This window comes from Ursus maritimus, unplaced genomic scaffold (genome assembly GCF_017311325.1).
Source record: "Ursus maritimus isolate PB19 unplaced genomic scaffold, ASM1731132v1 scaffold_22, whole genome shotgun sequence".
In the NCBI taxonomy this organism is placed as follows: Eukaryota; Metazoa; Chordata; class Mammalia; order Carnivora; family Ursidae; genus Ursus; species Ursus maritimus.
This window is the reverse complement of record NW_024424675.1, coordinates 36,158,475-36,178,410: the sequence shown is the minus strand read 5'-3', so window position 1 is coordinate 36,178,410 and position 19,936 is coordinate 36,158,475. Positions and strand designations below refer to the sequence as shown.

The following is a 19,936-nucleotide window of genomic DNA, read 5'->3' as shown; positions in this document are numbered from 1 at the left end:
TGACCATTAAGTAAATTACACTAAATTCTCTGTATTCCTTCCTAGAAGGCAAATTATATGCATTTATAATAAGGAATGGTAACATGCAATCACATAAAAACCCCGTGAGAGGTTTATTTTTATCTAAAAATTACACTTCGTGTTATCTATGTATCTATTAAAAAGTGGGAAAAGAGGTATCAAGCTGTGAAAAAACATGGAGGAAACTTCGCACATTACTAAGTGGAAGAAGCCAATCTGAAAAGGCTACAGACTGCACGAGTCCAACTATACGACATTTCTGGGAAAGGCAAAAATATGGAGTTGGTAAAAAGATCAGTGATTGCTAGGGTTTGAGGGGAGGAAGGGGGAGGCAGTACCCTAACTCACGTGATCCCTGGAATGACACGTGATTGGTCACGAGCATCGTGGCTTAGGCTGCTCACAACAGCACACTTAGAACTTCACAACTCTAAACAGAGTCCTATCACTCTTAAGATAGGGAAGATGAGACAAGGTGTCAAGCTATACTGATTCTCATGTCCACTGGGTAAGATAGGAAATTGTTCCTATTTAACTAAGGGGGAAAGTGAGGCCTAGCTGTATCAGGATCCAAATCGTGGAATAAAATCCAAAATTGAGATTAGGGGGAAAAACATAGAGGGATCTCCCCCCTCAATATATGGAAGGAGGGAAATAAGTTGATACTGGAAGTCATCTGCCCATCACGTGGGTCCCCACAGGTGATAGTAAAATGGGTCAGAATATCCCCTTCTACCTTTACACTTTTGAAGAGATTGTCTGATTGTGCAGGGACCTCAGCTTTGAGTTTGGAGAAACCCCTCTGTGTCTGCTCCTTTACCCAAGTGAGCTGTGGGATCCAGACTGCTTAGGACTTAGAGAAAACAATTCTGCTTTAGCAGAGGGCTGGACGATATCTGTTGCTTACCACTGTCTTGGACTGGCACTAACTGGACAGTGAAAGTCCTTTGACTGTTTTTGATGTCCTGAAATTCAATCTCCTTGCATTTTACAAGAAGCAGAGTAAGGAGGCCTGGTCTAGAGAAAAGTGTCCTCTGGGCTGGGGGCAAGGTCCCAAAGCCGTTTGGAGAGGCCCCTTCAGCCACAAGACCTCGTATCATGAATTTATGCAAATTAAACTACATTGCCTTGTCAAGAGAGATTGAGCAATGGCTAGATTGAAAGATACTGAGAAAGACAGGCAGAGGGAGAAAATAACCATTTTTAAATAGTGGCGAAGTAGTCTCAGAAAGAGGACGCCTGGGCATCTGTAGCTCTTCCCCTCACTGTTTCCTGGACCTCTCACAATGCCCGCATTATCTTTGCTGAGTGTGATTCTAGAGGTCCAAAATTCCCCACCATTAACCCACACCCCCCTATAAGTTTGCTGCTAACACCACTTAATTTATCCAGAACTGCGAGAAAGCAATAGCAATCTGGCACTTCTTGCCCTTTAACTGACTATAAAAATTACTGATTTTATTTATTATGTGCTTCACCTCACTAGAACGTAAGCTCTATGAGGGCAGGGATTTTTGTTCACTTCTATATCCTCAACTCTTGCAGCAGTACCTTGCACACAGCGGGCGTTTAATAAACATTTACGGAAGGAGAAACTAAGGGAAGGAGCGAAAGAAGGCACGGAGGCGGGAGAAAAGGAAGGGCAGAGACGAAAACGGGAAGAACGAAGGGAGGGGGCGGCGTTAAGAAGGCCGGCCCAGCCTCATTGCGGGTCCCAGGGCCGCCCTCCACTCCCAGCAGAACTACAACTCCCAGCTTGCCCCGGGAGTCAGGGCGGGCCGCCGCGACCCAGGCCAGACCAGGCCCCAGCCCGCCAGGCTCCCGGAGTGCCTTGCGAGAGCAGGCGCCGTCGCAGCGCCCGCTGGGACTTGTGGTTCAGGCAGCGGGTGGGGGGTGGGGCCGGGCATGGAGGCGGGCGGGGGCCGGGGGCGGGCGCAGGCCCCTCCCCCGTCACTTCCTGCCGGGCTGCGGGCGCCGGAGCGGCTCTTCAGCGTTTGCGCCGGCGGCCGCCGCGTCTGGCTCGGGTTCCCCCTTCCTCTGACCCCCCGGCCCGGCGGCGCCCGCCTCCTCAGCGGCCACTCCGCCTCTTCCCTCTGCCGTTCCCTTCCTCCTCTCCCTTCTTCCTTCCTCCTTCCCTTTCTCGCCGCCCCCGCCGCCGCCGCCGCCCAGGACCGCCGGCCGGGGGACGAGCTCGGGGCAGCAGCCAGGTGAGGCGGCCGGGCCGGGCCTGGCGGGGCCCGCGCGGGCGCCGCGGCCGCGGCGGCGGGGAGGGGGGCGGCGGGTGGGGCCTAGGCCTCGGCGGGCCCGCGCGCCTGGCCTTCTTCCCCGGGCCTCTGTCCCGCCCGCGGGGCCTGCCCGGAGGAGGCGGGTCCTCCCCGCCTCGGGGCGCCCCGCGGCCTGGACCCCAGGCGCTCCAGCTCCTCCACCCCTTGCTGGGGCCAGAAACAGGTGCCACGCCGCCTTTCCTAATTCCTCCTCGTGCGCGGGGATGCCGAAGTTATTCCTGGGGCGGGGGGTGGGGTGGGGGTCCCCGCTTCAAGTCCCTGAGACCCAGAGCGTCTAAATCTCCGCAGCCGGATCTGGAGCGTAGTGGTTACGAGTACAGCCCAGGTGTCCAGCACGGGTACAAATCCCAGCTCTACTCCCTTAAGCAAGTCACTTAAACTCTTTGTGTCTTGGTTGGAAAAGGGGGCTAATGCGGTTCCTGCCTCTTCAGGCTGTTAAGGTTCCGTGAAATGGGGCGTGTGAAGCGCTTATCAGAGTGCCAGACCCACAGCGTGTCCCAATAAACCGTCTGCATAATTTATTAGCATGATATTAAGGTATAGCTTAATGGGCAAAGTGGGCTAGAAGTTGACCTACCTACCCATTTGGGTTTTCTTTGAGGCAGAAATGTTTAACGTGCCCACCGCCGGCGCCGGGGCTTTGTTTTGGGTTGTTAACATCTGAAAGGGGCGTACGTTTAATTGGGACACTCTGGAAGTAGGCAGTCTGTAAAAGATGCTGTTATTTCCATCTCCCTCCGCTGAGCCAGCTACAAGATTTTCACCAGCTCCCTCAGTATGAGCAACCTGTCCATTTTTCTGCCATCATCCGGCTTCTTGTTGTTATTTCATTTCTGGGAAAGTTGCTGGCAGCAGCTTTCCTTGAGTTCAGCAAACCTTTCTGGAGCGCTTGCTCTGTGTCAGGCTTTGTGGGGGGGGCGGTGTATGAAGTTGCAAAAAATATGTCTGTCCTTTCTTGCGCTACATCTCTAACTTCTAACTTTTTTTCACTGCAGCTTTGCTTTTATTCCCTCCGTCCCTGTTGGCCGACTTTCCTTTTAAGCCCTTGCCCCACCTCCGTGTTGCAGTATTGCTTATGTGGAAGTTTTCTTCTGTTCCGGCGAAGATGTGTGCTTCAGTCTGTTCTGCCTCTGTTCTCTGGCTGTGGGGACGTTTTTAAGGTCACTCTTCCCTTCTGCTTGTCGCTTTAATTGTTTAGAGGGTGGTGGAAAGAGAGTTAATCCGGGTTTTTGATTGATCTTGGCCTTTCAGGAATCAGTGTGCTTACCAAATATAAATTACATTGCTGCTTGTTGAAGTAAAAACTAAAAATACAGTTGGATTGTAGAGGGAGCAGTTTCGGCCCTCCTGGTGACAGGTGGGATTTTTAAAACAGCAACTTTATTTAAAGATACTGAGTTTCTTTTAATTCTTTACTTAGTTGTGTATGTGTACCTTTCCTTAAGGAAATGCAACTCATGGAGGTTCAAATTTACAAAAAAGTAGTGTGTGTGTGTTCGCTCAACCGAATGATCCTCCTGTGTCCTAGGGTTGTTTTAGGTAGTAAATTTCTTTACTGAATTTAAAGCTGTTTTGATTTACACCTGTCTCTCAGTAACATGTAATGTAAAGTGGCTCCCCGGTTTTTGGCATTTTCCTGTAATTTTCTGACAGTCTTGCCGACATTTCTAGCTTTAAAATCTTTGTTTGGCTGACTCTTCAAAAACACCTAAGAAATAGTTGTACAACACGCATGTCTTCTGCCACCTTGGAAATTGTAGTGTTGGGGAAAGGATGTTTTAATATTGCAGTCTATAACCTTTTTTAAAAACTTTATTATGGAAAACATGCAAAAATTGGATAACTGTAGAGAACCCCCGTGTATCGGTCACTTACTCTGACAATAATTAACTTGTAGCCAAGGTCATCTTGTTTCATGAAGTACCTCCTCCTCCAAACTGGGTTATTTCGAAACAAATCCTAAACATCCTATAATTTTACAAGATTGTCCCAGACTGTTAATCTGTCACAAAATTTACTTTTAGTGGAATCACAGTTCTCATTGTATTTATTGGTCTTCTCATCTCTGTTTACACGATTACTATACAGCAGAAAAAAATGAGCAGCCAAATTAGCTCTTGGTTCAGTGCTTATCCCACTCAGTCATGTCCAAAATACTGCCTTGCTTTGTTTTGTGTACAAAAGCAACAGTTCTTGAGCGGTTAGTGGCTATAACTGAAAAGCAATCAGAAATACAGATAACCCTAAACCTGTTTTGGTGGAGACCTACCTGTTAAACCACTTATAATGGAGAATAACTTTGTGTCAAAGTTAACCTACAGTTAATAATTCATAATGAAATTTTCAAAGTTTCTTTACAGTAGTTGTGTAAATATGCCGCTATCACGTTAGGTTAAGAATTAAGCAAAGGGTATTTGATTGCGAAACTCTGTTGTGGAATTATTTTTAGTAAGTATGAATGAATTTCAGAGCCTAGATGCTCATGTTTTTTTTTTCTTGTCTAAAAAGAGAATCCTCCTAAAATTAAAGTTGACAGGAGTATTACATTTGTCATTGTTACTTAATTTTTAGATTTCTGGTCATGGACCGTTCACAGCTTTTTGGCAGTTGTAATTTGCTTTTAGATTATTGTAATTTCAGTTATGTAGGTTTACTTTGCACTTGATCAGGTGTAGTGAAAACGTATGTTATGTTTTAGTTATTACAGTCTGGGAGATGGAGAGGGATGTGCATACCTCTTAAAATTAGAAAAAAAAGATCTGTTATCTAAGAAGGGGCACAAAATGTGCTTTATTTAAAAAAATGCTTAGTGCTTCCCAGGAGGCTTAAAGTCAAACTTTTTTAAGTATTTGGAATTGTTACCATAAATACAGTTTGTTCAGACTAAATTGCTCTCTTTTAAGATTCAGCCAGAAAACCCATTTATATACAGATTATTTTAAGTTTAGAGATGAGTATGACTCATAGAACTTTCCCCCCTCATTTCTGAAGTCTTATCCATTAACATAATTCTGAGTGTAATCGTTAAATGTTGGCCTATGCTGTGCTGCTTCATCCAGTCTCCCCTCAGTAAGACAATGAAGATATTTAATACAGGAGGCACAGAGCGGCTCTCAGCTTGCAGGGCAGCTTTCTCTCTTGCCCTTTTACTGGATGGAGTGAGAGTGGAATTCACCAGCATAAAAATCAGACTTTAATGAAAAAGGCATCTTTTCGTTGGATGTCATAAGGCAGTTCCAGGGACCCTTTTCTTTTTTTTTTTTTTTTTAAAGATTTTATTTATTTATTTGACAGAGAGAGAGACAGCCAGCGAGAGAGGGAACACAGGCAGGGGGAGTGGGAGAGGAAGAAGCAGGCTCCCATCGGAGAAGCCCGATGTGGGGCTCGATCCCAGGACCCTGGGATCACGCCCTGAGCCAAAGGCAGACACTTAACGACTGAGCCACCCAGGCGCCCCAGGGACCTTGTTTTTATGAGCCTCCACACTGGATCGTCTTACTCGCTGTCATATTTGGTGGCACAGAATTGCTCAGTTTGGGGAAATGTAAATTCTTTCCCCTTAAATGAGAGCTTTTGAGGTTGCTTTCTCTCTCTCTCAGAATGGGATTCTGGAGTGTTCAGAAATGTTTAGAGAATTTTATGACAGATTTTGTTTCACACTAAACCTATAACAGGTTGTTTTAAATTGTAAACTTTTGGTGAAAGAGACCTTTGTAGCTAACATGCTTCTGGTGAAATTTCTAGATGAGCTTTTCCTTAAATAAAACCTCATTAAAATCAAGGTTTAGCATTTATGCTGTTCCAAAAAGTATCATTTACGAGTTAGAGATTGAACTAGAAGACATGTTATTCGCTATCCTTATTTTTCCCCAACCTTTTATTATGAAAACTTTCAAACATAAAACAAAGTTAAAAGAATTTTACTCTATGCCTCTGTATCTACCACCTGCTTTCTGCCATTGACATTTGACTCCGTTTTATCTCGTCTGTTCTGTTTGTCTGTCTCTTCGAATTCATTAATCCATTTTATTTTTCAGTACATTTCAAAATAAATTGCAGCATCAGCACACTAAATACTTGAGCATACATAGCGACCATGGTGAATTTTAAATTGAGGCAGCTCTGTAAGGTGTTTCTAGACCTTTAAAAGCCAAGGGCTTTGTTGATTTTTGTTTCCAGTTTTGCTTTGACTCCAGAACTTTTTGTTTTTTTTGAAGAAATGTTTAATGAATTTTTGCAACAAGGTGTGCTTATGTATAAATCAGGTATTACAAAGCTTGAGTAATATTAGCCAAATCCTTTGTTCTCACCTACTAGGGAGATAATAGGATTACAAATATACAGCTGTGTTGATCTTAACAAATAGTACTAGATGGATGGCTTGGAGATCTGTTTTGCTGACAGTTTAATGCTCTGAAGTAGAAAACCTTACCAAAGAAAATTACTTATTATTTAAAAAATGGTAAAATGGGGAAATTACTGCAAAGAGCTTAATTTTTTAAGTATGTTTATTCCCATAGTAGTGAATAAGGTTGATGTAAAAGTGATTTTTGTCACCAGATAAGAGGAGGTAGAAACAAATTTTCTGCAAACTTAATTTTATGTTTTCTGGAATTACACATGTTCATTTATTTGTTAAAGGAGTATATTCAAGGGGCTTCTTCAAAGTATATTTACTGAAAGCAAAAGTAAGAAAATCTATCCAAGAAAGTATTTGCTTTCGATTAAAAATTAGTCTTCTGAATATTAAATTTGTAGCCCATCTGCTTCTGTTTAATGTGGAATCTAATTTGGGGGAGAAGTGTGATGACTTTGTGAGTTTATAACAGTAATGAAGCAAACCAGGCTATTTTATTATAATATGATACGGAGATCATAATTGTTCTAGAAGATTTTTGTTATGTCTACCAGACTACAAAATCTAAAACAAATTTAAGTGCCCTGGGGTCTTTGCCTCAATGAAAAGGATTGTTCATGAGATTGTCTCTATATTTGATGTAGCTTTAGATCTGGTTGCCCAGTGAGTGGGTTGATTTTAGTCAGCTTGTTCTCTGTTCCCATTTAAAATGTTTTTTACAAGTGGTGTGTATCTATAAGTTTATATTTATAGATGTTTATGTGGCTGAGGCCAGGATTAGTAAATTTGCCGGATAATAATACTTGCTACTATTTATTGAGCTCTTAACCATGTGCTGGGTAGGTTAGGATTACAGGGTGAGGGTTACTTGATGCAGGAAAGGAATCTGAAGGGTCAGATTGAATTTATCTAATGATGTACAAGCTGCTGTTCAGAGAGCTCTTCCTTGGTGCTAAGAGTTGAAGTAGACGCTTTATGTTGTATTTCTGATACTGGAAAATGTCTTTGCAGACGTCAGTTCGTAGTGGCTGAGGCCTGTCTGGGAGGCCAGGTAACTGGAGTGGGGTCCTGAGCTCTTTCTACTGAACCACACTTTGTCTCTAATTATGCTCGGGTGCTTTTTGTTTAGGGCGGTTTTTTTCTGTGTGTCACCAGTGCTTCACCATAGCTAGGATGATTTTTCGTTCACTAGAACTTCAGACCAATTTGGAAAAAAGGCCAATTGGAAAAAATACCAATTTGGTATTGTGGGGTGGGGGGAATTTGTTTAGAAAAGTCTGTTTCAGTAATACATAGTCTGTTTATTAAAATTTATTTAGAAAAATTTATTAGAATTTAGAAGAATTTATTAGAAAAGTAATACTTAGTCTGTTAATTAGAATCAGTAATACTTAGTCTGTTTATTTAGAATTTATTTAGAAAAGTCTGTTTCAGGGGCGCCTGGGTGGCTCAGTTGTTAAGCGTCTGCCTTCGGCTCAGGGCGTGATCCTGGCGTTCTGGGGTCGAGCCCCACATCAGGCTCCTCCACTGGAAGCCTGCTTCTTCCTCTCCCACTCCCCCTGCTTGTGTTCCCTCTCTCACTGGCTGTCTCTCTCTGTCAAATAAATAAATAAAATCTTAAAAAAAAAAAGAAAAGTCTGTTTCAGTAATACTTAGTTTTTAAAATGAACTCTATTCATCATTCCCTTGAAATAGACTTACGGTGTACTTTTGTTTGTTGTGATAGATTGCTACAGCCACATTAACCTAAAACTTGTAGGTTGATTCAGAGGTTTGTGGGGTGGGGGGAATTTATTTAGAAATAAATGGGGAGGAGGATATTTCATTAACCTGTGTGTTGTAGGAGGCTCTCCGCTAAATTATTGCTGTAATCCTTCATGACGTTCATGAAAAATGATTTATGAACTATAGACAAGGTTGTTGCTAAGAAAATTAGTTTCTTTAGAATTATAATTTTCCACTTTATTGGATATGCATTAACTAAACTTCCAGTTAACTTTATAGGGCTCCGTAGTTGTTGCCCTCTTTGCCATGTCTAACATCCGTTTCCTTGCTGATGGTATTGGAAATATTTCATGTAACTTTCTGTTTGGTATTAAACTGCCTCCTGAATAGTTTCATCTTTACTTTCTTTGAATCAATGATCTCCTGAATAGGAAGCCTCTTTGGTTCTCCACCCAGGCAGTAGTCCTCTCTTAATGGCTAGTTTTAAAAAGCTAGATCAGTGAAATTAAACCTGCCCATTGGATTTGGGGTTTTCATGAGATAGTGTGTGAGTTTCCATTCTGTTTCAACCTCAACTGAGGTGACCGTGTAGTCTGTAATGACATACATGTATCTCATTAATCATGAAAAGGTGTCAGAAATGTGTCTTTTCTGGGGATGAAGTGAGCACATGCTGCTTCTTAAATTGTCTATATTGGCTCCCTTCAGGCACGAGCTTTTTGATCTAACTAGATCTTGTCTGATTCTCTCACAGTTTTGCTTTTTGAAGTCCATGCTTTCTATAGATTAAAATTAACTGAGGCATGAATTTTCTACTCTTGCAGATTCCACCCTGATACAAACAGGGCCATTGTCTGCTGATGCCATTGTGATTTTGTACAAAATGCTAGGCAGTCCTTTCCTCTGTCAGAAAGAAGATAATTTATATGTAATGATAAGTCTGATTATGCCTGGAGGCTTATGTTCTTTGTTGCACAATTTAACCAACCTGCTCATTGAAGCTCTATGACCCTTCACCTAGATGACAGTCAAATAGAGTTAGGTAAATAAATTCCCTTTTTGTTTGGAGTATAGTGAACCTTTATCGTCTGGAACATTTGGAGTATGATTACTGCTGGGTACTGATTTCCCTGTTAACAGAATTTACCTACTTAAGCACCAAACATAAAAAAAAGAATAAAGTAAAAAAATTTTTTTTGGATAAAGTTCTTTCTAATTTTGCTGTTTTTGTTTCTTTCTTAAATAGTGTGTTTCGAACATGACTTAAACGTCGTTTTATAGTATCAGTTACAGTGTACCCTAAGAAAGTGACGTTTAACAGCTAAGTTTGGTATGGAATGTCATACTTTACAATCATTTCACCTGTATTACCAGCTAATCCATCCAAGGAGTACAGTTATTATTTTATTAATCATATGCAGTTGGTGGTGGTAACCCCATTTAATATAATAAGGTTGAAGCCTCTTAACATATTAAATGAAGCATGTATTATTCAGCTCAGCACCAGAGTTGGACCCAAACTTGGATCTCCAGCCAAGACTTTCCTCCACCATAACCAGACAGCCCTGTGCTAGCTGGTTTGCCCTTATCCTACGAGTTAAAATGCCACTGTGAATTATTTACTTAAATTTGTGTTAGGTTCAGGGTTATTCTTGTACCAATGTGAATTCCACAAGGACAGGGACTGTATCTTATTTATGAACTCCCTTCTCCCCAGTGTCTAAAATACTGCCTGCAAGTAGTAGGTGTTCACTAATTATTTGTTGAGTGAATAAAGCAATGAATGTAATCCGTTCATTTGCGTTCTAATATGTTTTGAGTGGGAAAGGAAGGGAGTTGGGCTTAACCCCCAGTCTGTCTTCTCTACCACTGCTTGGAGAAAGTAAGTGCTATATAGTTACACTGGTAGTAATCATGACAGTTTCAGATGATCATTTTGAAAATGGTTGGAGGATCTCAAAAACTGCGTTTGGTCACAGAAGTGTGAATGTGTACGTGAGTGTCAGCTATCCTTGTCTTGTGTGAAGATATCTGAAATCCAGATGGTTACAAGCTGCTGTATTTCTCCCCCCTCGTCCTTTCCCCTTTGGTGTAAAGTTGTTGGTGGTTGTTTCTTACCGTTGTCATTGTCTGGCTGTAGCAGCTTCCTTTTTCCATTCTTATTTATTTATTTATTGTATTAAAAATTTTTAAACTCCTGGGTTGGGCTAAAAAAACGTAGATACCCAAACCTAACCATAATCGTTCAGTACAGATGGACTTGAATTGAGGGAAGCCCCCAGGAGTAGAAGGCATGAGCTCTCCTAGGTCGTCTGAGAAATGTCTGTGGGCTGCTCAGAGGCCTTTTCCAGTTTCCATTTATGCTAGTCTTGTGAATGGGTGAGATTATGGAGTAACAGGCCTCTAGATTGGAAAGTTACTGGTATAACATACTAGCTATGAAAAGAACTTGAGTTGTTTAAAATATCGTAAAACAAATTAGAGTTTATTGTTTTATTTCTGAAATTGTTTGGACAGTGAACAGCTACTTTTATCTTCTGTTAACTCACAGTAGCAGTGAGAAATTGAAATGAGTGAAATTATGTTGTAAAAATGCAAAAGGCATCTCAAGGTAAGGAATCGTCTTTGTTGCTGACTACAGTTGACCTGTGAACAACACAGGTTTGACCTGCATGTGTCCATTTATATGTGGATTTTTAAAATAAATACAGTACAGTATTGTATATGTATTTTCTCTTTATGATTTTGTTAATATCTTCTTTTCTCTAGCTTTATTGGAAGAATACTGTATATAATACAATATAACATATAAAATATGTGTTAATCAACTGTTTATGTTATCGGTAAGGCTTCCGGTTACCATCTTGGCTATAAGTGATTAAGTCTTTGGGGAGTGAAAAGTTATACGTCGATTTTCAACTGTGTGGGGTGGGGGGTCAGCACCCCTAACTCCCGCGTTGTTCAAGGATCACCTGTACTACCCTTTAAAAAGGAAGATGCCTTTAGATAAATCAGATCTGAGAGTTTGAGAATTAAACTCTTATGTCGCCTGAAATCCAGTTCTAAAGAGTGATTATGGTTTGGATTTACTAGAGGTAATGTGCTTTTTGTATTTTGCAATTTAATATCAGAATGTTTATGTACAAAGTGCGTTTTTGTAAGTTTTCCTATGCGGCTGTATTTGCATGACCAAGCATATGGTAAGGACGTTTATGAATAAAATATTTAGCTGGTAGTTAAAAGGGGGAAAACCCCATAAGTTTAAAAACCACGCTTGTGTGATCAGACAGTATATGATGCCCAGTTTCTTTCTTTAAAATTAGTTTCGAGGTGTTCACCTCTCTGTCACGGTCATGTCTCCACGAAGTGCTCAACCCAGTTCCCAGGCAGTTGTGTCTTCTGTGGACTCTAGTGTGCTGCCTCGAGCCATGACCTCATGTTTTCAGAAACTTCCCTACTTGTAAATTTTAGGTTTCCCCCAAACTTGAGCAGTATATCTATATCTTCATTGTCAGAAATGACCTACTCTAGTAAATTATTGTTGTTTCTTATTTTCTAGGAGTTTCCTAACCACATAACCTCTCAGAACTGAACCAAAACAGCATTATTCCCGGAGCACCTCTTTTTAAGGTACACATAATTTGGCTCTGTAATTTCAGGCCTGTTCATAATCTGTAATATTTTTGAATTCTTGAATGACTTGTGTGGAAAATGACTTTTACTTCTGGCTGTAATGTTAGGGAAACAGAAGAAATTGTATGCAGCCTGAATTTCTTTTTACTCTTGAGATTTAATTAGAAAGTAAATGCAGGGAAGATTGTTGGCAAGAATGTAAAACCCTTTAGCCAGCACTGCCATGTACTTTAAATGTCGAGACGTGAAAATTGGCCACTAACGTTGTGATTAGACACGACTTGGTTGGTAAGCATCCTACTCATAGCAGCTTTTGTAGCTTGCCTTTGATTTCTCAGACTGTTTACGTAGAACTTACTTTTCAAACTTGTGGAAATAATCCAGCGTTGTTTTCTGTCATGAGATAGGGTTTTGAATCCAGTTCCATTTACTGCTGGCTGCTGGTGATCATCTAGACCACAAGTTTTGTAAGAGTTGAGGGTTTTACAGTTTATATCAAGGCTCTGCAAAATACACTGCGTGCGTCAGTACCGCCTGGTACTTTAGCACTTTCCCTCTGAGAGCTGAACGCACAGCATCATACCATCACTGAGGTAGTGATTAGTAGACAAGTCAAACCCAACTTTCTTTGGGAATGAGCAAATTGAAGCATAAGGAAATCAGGGAAGTTGTATCAGGCTCAGTGAATGGATTTACACTGGGTTTATTTAATGCTTTTCTTTTCAAAGGACTAAACTGTTACCAAACATACCATGCCTCAGGATTTCTCCATCATTTTAGCGCTCCAGTTGCTACAGCTGAGGCTTTGCCGAACATCCTGTTACAGAGTGTTTTGGGGAGACTGAGGCACCGGGCAGTGGATTGCCAAGAACTGGGTGGATAATTGCTGTCTTATTGGGAGTAGAACTGAAAGCCACAACTCAGAAGTTTGATCAGATTTAACGTTGTTGGTTGCTACTTAGCAGCAAGGCTGGTTTCTTAGAAACTGGGTCTTGGCTCTGGTCTGTTTTGCATGAAGATGATGGTAAATGCAGTTGTGTTTCTAGGTAGATGGCACATAGCTCCAGAGTACAATTTCCCTTTTCTGAAAGGAAAAGCCAGTTAACTGCTACGTTGAACTAAGTCCCTTCTTATTGAAGAATAGGTTACACAGTGCTACTCTGAAAAATCTCCAGCAAATCGTGAGTAGTCACTCATTTTGGTTGGTTGAAGACATTTCTCTGTGTTTTTATAAGTTTAGGTTTAAAAGACACTTAGATGTTTGCAAAAAATAGTATATGTTTGACTTTAGTTATTTTTAAGAGTTCCTCCTAGGGAATGGAAGAGGGGAGCTTGATAAGGTTGCAAAGCTAGAAAAGAAAGGAAGGTTTGCAGCTCGTTAGGCTGCAGAGGTAAAGTTTTTTTCACTTTAGTGTATGGTTTGGTATGATGGTTTTTCCAAGATGAACAATTAATAATGAATTCTCTTTTAGGAAGTGTTTCTTTAAATGGACCACCCAGTGGTTACATTTGTGTGGAAAGAAAATCCTCCGTTGCCCACTTGGCACGGAGCCAAGTGTGAGACAGGGCCACATTCAGTCACTGGGATGCAAAGATCTCAAGCAGCCTGGGTTGTTTCAAGGCATTATTTTTGGCTGATTTTATTGTCTTACAAGTGATTGTGCCTCCTCAGGACTACTTGTCCTGTCTTTCGTTTGAGCACCAAGTACATAGCGGTCTTTATTTTTTTTAAAAAAGATTTTATTTATTTATTTGACAGAGAGACAGCCAGCGAGAGAGGAAACACAGACAGGGGGAGTGGGAGAGGAAGAAGCAGGCTCCCAGCGGAGGAGCCTGATGTGGGGCTCGATCCCAGGACTCTGGGATCACGCCCTGAGCCGAAGGCAGAAGCTTAACGACTGAGCCACCCAGGCGCCCCCATAGTGGTCTTTTTGTTTTGTTTTTCCCTCTGTCTTAAGTAGTTTGGTCATCTTTCTTTTAAAGAACCTTTTTATTATTGGGTAATTTGATATGTGGGCCTGCTATTGGATATTGTTTGCTTGACATTGCCGTTGTTATTTGGAAATGGTTATGTAGGAGTATAGCGATTGCCATGTTTCTGTATTTGTTACCGTCCTGCCTATGGGTGTTTAGATAATGTTCGGAGTCAATGAATTGCTGTTCTGGGGATCAGAGCCAGGATGGTGGGTGCTGGTAGGGGGTGAAAGAAGGGAGATGTGGTGGTGGTTGTGGGGGTGGAGTGAGTTTATTTGTAGGAAATATAAAACCACATTGCAACCAGAAAGATGTGTGCAAAAACGATCTTAGAAATAACTGTTGAATGTTAAGGAATGCTGTGGGCATTTTAGGTGTATTTCAAGGCTATAGTAGGAAAAATGGTTTATTCCTTAGCTTTTTTATTGTTGTTGATAAAGTTTCTCTGAGAGTGGAGCCTCTCAAAACCTAGAGAATGGATTAATAGATTTATAGTTGGTTGCTTAAAGATCTCTTTTTGTGTCTTTGAGGGAAAGTTTAACAAATAGCTTTTTTTCAATTTACCGTATAAGGGTTCACATGTAGTAGATGCTTAATAAATTTTTGTTGAATATTGAATGTATATACTATCCTGAAATTGCTCTTCATACAACTGATGCTTTATCCTGGCCAGGAACTGGAGTGCTCTTGTGTCTGAGTACCCATATTACATAAGATTTGATGGGGGACTTGTAAGGGAGAGATTTTTGGTAGAATGTTTGTGGCTATCTTAGTTTGTCCAGAATTGGGGTGACTTTGCCTTTTCTTTTTCTCTTTCTTGTCCTTCTTTTTCTTTTTCTTTCTAACATATCTCGTTTGGAAACATTACTTACTGCAAAGGGAAATGTTATATGTTGAACGTAAAAGTTAGCTACTTCATTATAAGTCATGTGATACTCTAGTTACAAACTGGATATTAAAAATGAGGTTTTTCCATGATTGCTGAAGTAGTTGTTTCATATTACAGTGATATAACAATCTGTTAGTTGAAAGTGAGTAAGACTAAGCACTCTTGCAGATCTTGCAGATAGGTCTGTAAACTATTTCTAGAAGAACCCGCCTTTTTGTATATTAAACAGATCACTGAGATGGTGCACTCAGTATGGCCTACTCTTGGTCAGTCACTGCTGAGTGAGGAAGTTGCATTTGTGTCTCATCACTTTTTTTTCTTTTCTGGAGAGAGAGCGCACGAGAGAGGGGGAGGGAGAGAGAGAATCCCAAGCAGGCTCCACGCCCAGCACAGAGCCCACATGGGGCTTGATCTCAAGACCCCGAGATCACGACCTGAGCCAAAGTCAAGAGTTGGACGGACGCTCAATCGACAGAGCCACCCAGACACCCCTGTGCCTGATCATTTTTTAACACATTATGTATAATTTTTAAAAATGCTTAGGGGTACCTGGGTGGCTCATTTGGTTAAGCGTCTGACTTGATCTCTGCTCAGGTCTTGATCTTAGGGTCATGAGTTTGAGCTCCACACTGGGCTCCATGCTGGGCATGGAAAATAACCTTTAAAAAAATGCTTTTGTAGCATTCGTGTGCCCACATTCCCCTTCCCACAACCCATTAAAAAGTATGTGACACTTGTGAAATGGAAGCTGCCAGCCAAGGTCAGACTATTTTTATGAGAAGATTTTTGTGTCACCAAACCAAACTTGGGACTTGGAATTAGGAGTCTTAACAAAATAAAAAGGTTCTCTATCCTGTCACCTCTCTTTGTGTTCTAGTGCTTGTGTATCTTAATATAAAGATTTGAGAATAAGATGAACATGTTTTGAGAATAAGATGAACATGTTTTCCTGAGTTGGTGTCTAAAGCTCTTGAGATAAAAGAAACCAAAAGCCCTGTCTGTGCTGGAGGCAGGAGGCTGGAGGCAAATAGCCTCACGACACAGGCTTAACAGTTAAAGGTGCTTCCGGTGCTGAGGAAAGCTGAAGTCTTTGTGTTTTCAGTTTTCCACCTAATTTTACTGTGTGTAAAATGTTGTTCTTTTATAAGAAGACTGATAAATCATTTTAATCTCTTTGGAGTGCCTAACTTATCTGGTAGCAAGTAATTCTTAAAGATAGGCTCAAAAGAAAGGCACATTTTCATGTAAGCATTTAGTCTTCAGGACAGGGGTAGTACCGTTGAGCCACAGGAGCTAAATTCGTACAGAAGTAGTATCTCCAGAATTCCGTGGTTCCCCTGAATGCTGCTGTGCACTCTGTAAGTAGCAGTAGTAAAAAGCTTTATTTGTTGTTCACATTTGTGTGGGTAAATAATATATTTTACCCCATTTATAACTATGTCAGCTGCCTGGCTTCTCTTTGGGAGAGGAGCGTCTGTTTGGGTAAAATATTAGCCTCAATTTTTTAGAGCCTTTTGAGATGAAAAGGGGATTTTCTTTTCCTAAGAATATAAGCTACTTATTAGTGAGATTTTATTTTGTGGTTTAGTATATGTGTACTCGAAACAGCATCCTTGGCCCCTCTGTCCACTAGATACCAGTAATTCCTCCCATCCTCCGGTTGTCGACAGCCAAATAATGTATCCAGACCTTGTAAGATGTCTTTGAAGAACTGAATTGTCCCCTCTTTAGAACCACTGCATTAGAATAGATTCTCTTTTCAGGCTTAAAGACACATAGGAGCGTTCATGTGCTAATGGGTACTGTTTGTTGAATTTTAGTATTGGTCATGGTGGACATTCGAAATCTATGGACGTGTACAGCCTTATTAGGGTTTTAGAAAATTTTTATTTGCAGTTTTGAACTACTTGTTTCAACCAGTTGTTATACAGACACAACTCCAGGTGAACTTAAGGTAACATTTTTGGGGCAGTCTTAATTAAAGGCCATTTGTTCCCTTTTTCAACTTCTAGAAAATCGGTATATTTGTGTCTGTGACTGGAGGTGCTGGCTGTGGGCCTGCTGTAGGCAGCATTAGCCAAAAAAGATCTCTTTGGGCCCCACCCTTTCTAAATTTAGTTCATTCATTCAGTCTCATACTCTCAGAGCAACCCAGGACAGGACTGGGTTGGTGCTTCTGGGATGCAGGTAGGCTCTGGAGCAGACACTGTTTTGGCTTATTTTTTGACCTGTGACTAGTGGTCGTGTGAAGTTGTGAGTACACTATAAATAGGTTTTGGTTTTTTGTTTTTTGGTTTTTTTTTTTTTTTTTTGTAGAAGAAAATGCCCTCAAGACAGTTTAGAAAGAGAAGGGGAAAGGGAGTTTGGGGGGGTTGGGGGGCATTGAGAGAGAAGTATTTCTATTTTGGCAGCTGAAGGAAATCAAAACAATGAAACAAGGGCCTAGCTGATTTCTGGATGGTTCTGGACTTGTTTCTTAATGTTGGCAACTTGTCTACCAGGACAGTTATCTAGTCTTTAGTGGATCTCCTCTGTCCTTTGTTCTGAGTCCAAAAGTAAACAAGAAACATTGGTGGGATTTTGGTGAATAAGGTAATGCTTCTGTCTCTATATCCAAAGTCATGTTTGAGCTGAGGTGTTTGGGTGGTGGTTTTTAGTTTTGCAGTTCTTTTTGTTCTCAATAAGAGAGAATGTGCCAGAACTCAAGTAACTTAATTGCTCTGGTCGTTCATCTCTTTCTAAAGGTCCAGCTTTAATTAAAAATTATTCTGAGACTTTTTAAAAAATTAAGTAACAATTACTCTGTAATAGAACTTCGGATTTGTTTGCTGATTTCTGTTTTAGTTGGCTTTTTCTACTCTTTGTTGCTACTGGTCATTTTGGGGGTACTTTTGACTTGCTTAAAAACATTTTCAGCTTTTTGGAGGATGACCGTGAACATAAGCAGAACTGTCCTTATTTTTGACTTATGAAGAAATTTAAATGTATTTAGAAATAATGCCTTTGGAACTTAGAAGATGAAGTAAACCGTCTCCTCTGCTCCCCGGGTTCCACTCGCCAGCCACACCAGTGAAATTACCAGTCTGAAGTCTGTTCCTCTCTTCTTCATCTTCCCCCACTTTTGCTTTTAATCATACAAACACTATAGAGTGTTCTTTACTATTCAAATGATTTCTCAGGATCCTGCATATTGATGTAGATGCAAGTTTTGTTTGGGGTCTGTAACTAAATGAGACCATCTCAACAAACCTCATAGGAAAAAGATTTTTTTACTGTCATAAGCAAAAAGAAACAGCAACAGTGACAAATTCCTGTCTTTCTTCAGTCAGCTTAAAGGAAAACTGTAAGGGTGCCAGTCTGAGCACACGGCCCTTTGGTGAAAGCAGTGTTGACATTCACCCATTAATGGTCTTAGGAACCTAGGATGCTTTCAGCTTCTGATAATTTTGAAGCCAGAAATCTTTACCGTAGCTCATAGAGGATGGAAAGCCTCTCCCTGTTTTTTTTAATTGGCCATTTTGAATATAGGCTGCAGTTTGTAATTCTTAATATTCAACAGTGAATATCATTAAACCCTACTGATGCTCTTTATAAAATAAACATGCAGAGCAGACGGGTATTGCAAGTCATTTAAAAGCAGTGTCAGAAAGTCACACGGCCAGGAACCTCACTGTGTACCAAGGGGAAACCCACTTCTAAGACATCAGCGGAGCTACAGGCTCAGTGGGACTATTTTCATTCTTGAGTAGGTGACACCGATTTTGACTGAATATTGGCAATTACAGATCTCCTCTATAATTTACCTTTTTATTTTCTTTCCCTTACAACCTTTAGGTAGAACTTTAGACTTCATAGCACTGAATTAACCTGCACTGAAAGCTGTTTACCTGCAGTTGCTCACTTTTGTTGAAAGTGACCATGTCTCAAGTTCAAGTGCAAGTTCAGAACCCATCTGCTGCTCTGTCAGGGAGCCAAATACTGAGCAAGAACCAGTCTCTTCTCTCCCAGCCTTTGATGAGTATTCCTTCTACTACTAGCTCTCTGCCCTCTGAAAATGCAGGTAGACCTATTCAAAACTCTGCTTTACCCTCTGCATCTCTTACACCCACCAGTGCAGCTGCAGGTAAGCGTATAAATCCAAGTGTCTTCTTTTTTCAAATGTTTTCTTAGCCTGTTTTTTGATCTGATAAGTAGATTGCAGATATAGGGAGCTCTCACATTACCTTCAAGAAGCAGAAGAAAGTATTAACACCCATGCTTCTTTATTCCAGATGTAAAACACTCGGTTGTATACTGGGTTTTTGGAGGCCTGAGTTGACAGACCATTTCAAAGTATAAGAAAGGGAATTGAAAACTAAACTATAAAACCTAGCTTATTATAAAGTGGTAGCCAGCAGAAAGAATTGAATAGTAAATACCACTTTGGATTTGTGTTGCTGTATGGGAAAATTCTGCTTTTAAAATTATTTCCCAGAACTGACAAAAAATTCTTGTATGTGTAAGCCCTTGTTTTAGATGTCTGTAAGATTATATCCCAAGCAAGGGAGCAGCCAGATTTACTGGAAAGCAAGAGAGTGCATTGGCATTTGTTAATTTTTATCTCGAACAAGTAAGTTTAAGTTGAGGCTCCAGAGGTAGTTCAGAAATCACAGTGAGGACCAATTAGAAATTGAACAAAGAAGCAGAGGTTTTTGAAGAGGAAATAATTTCAGAAGCATTTAAATCTGACTGTTAGGAAAATAAAGATGAACTAAATATTAAATATGTCCGTTGATGGGGCACGTGGCTGGCTCAGTCTGAGCATGCGACCCTTGATCTCGGGGTTGTAGTAAGTTCAAGCCCCACATTGGGTGTAGAGAGTACTTTAAAAAAAAGTTATAAATGAATGTGTTCATTGATGAGAAAAGACTTGAAACACCTGAAAAATAATCCTGAAAACAATATTCTGCTTCCCAACCCTTCCCCAAAGTGGCAAAACCAAGTAAATGGGGTGCCAGCATGGGTGTCTCCATTAGCAGAGTCACCTTCTAACAAATTCTTTCAACCCCTTGT

The 19,936-nt window shown here is 40.8% G+C and overlaps 1 protein-coding gene across 7 annotated transcripts in view; it reads left to right on the top strand.

Moving 5' to 3' along the window:
- The first annotated feature begins 1,976 nt into the window (after nt 1-1,976).
- STAU1 (staufen double-stranded RNA binding protein 1) overlaps nt 1,977-19,936 on the top strand; it is a 53,535-nt gene continuing 35,575 nt past the window's right edge. For 3 of the 7 annotated variants that reach the window (XM_040638443.1, XM_040638442.1, XM_040638444.1), the window contains exons 1-3: nt 1,977-2,228; nt 11,948-12,018; nt 18,719-19,007. In XM_040638443.1, coding sequence (XP_040494377.1) covers nt 18,803-19,007 — 205 coding nt within the window. In that variant the 5' untranslated portion in view covers nt 1,977-2,228; nt 11,948-12,018; nt 18,719-18,802. The remainder of the gene's footprint in view (nt 2,229-11,947; nt 12,019-18,718; nt 19,008-19,936) is intronic. The other 4 variants (XM_040638445.1, XM_040638446.1, XM_040638447.1 and 1 more) reach the window with 2 other exon arrangements.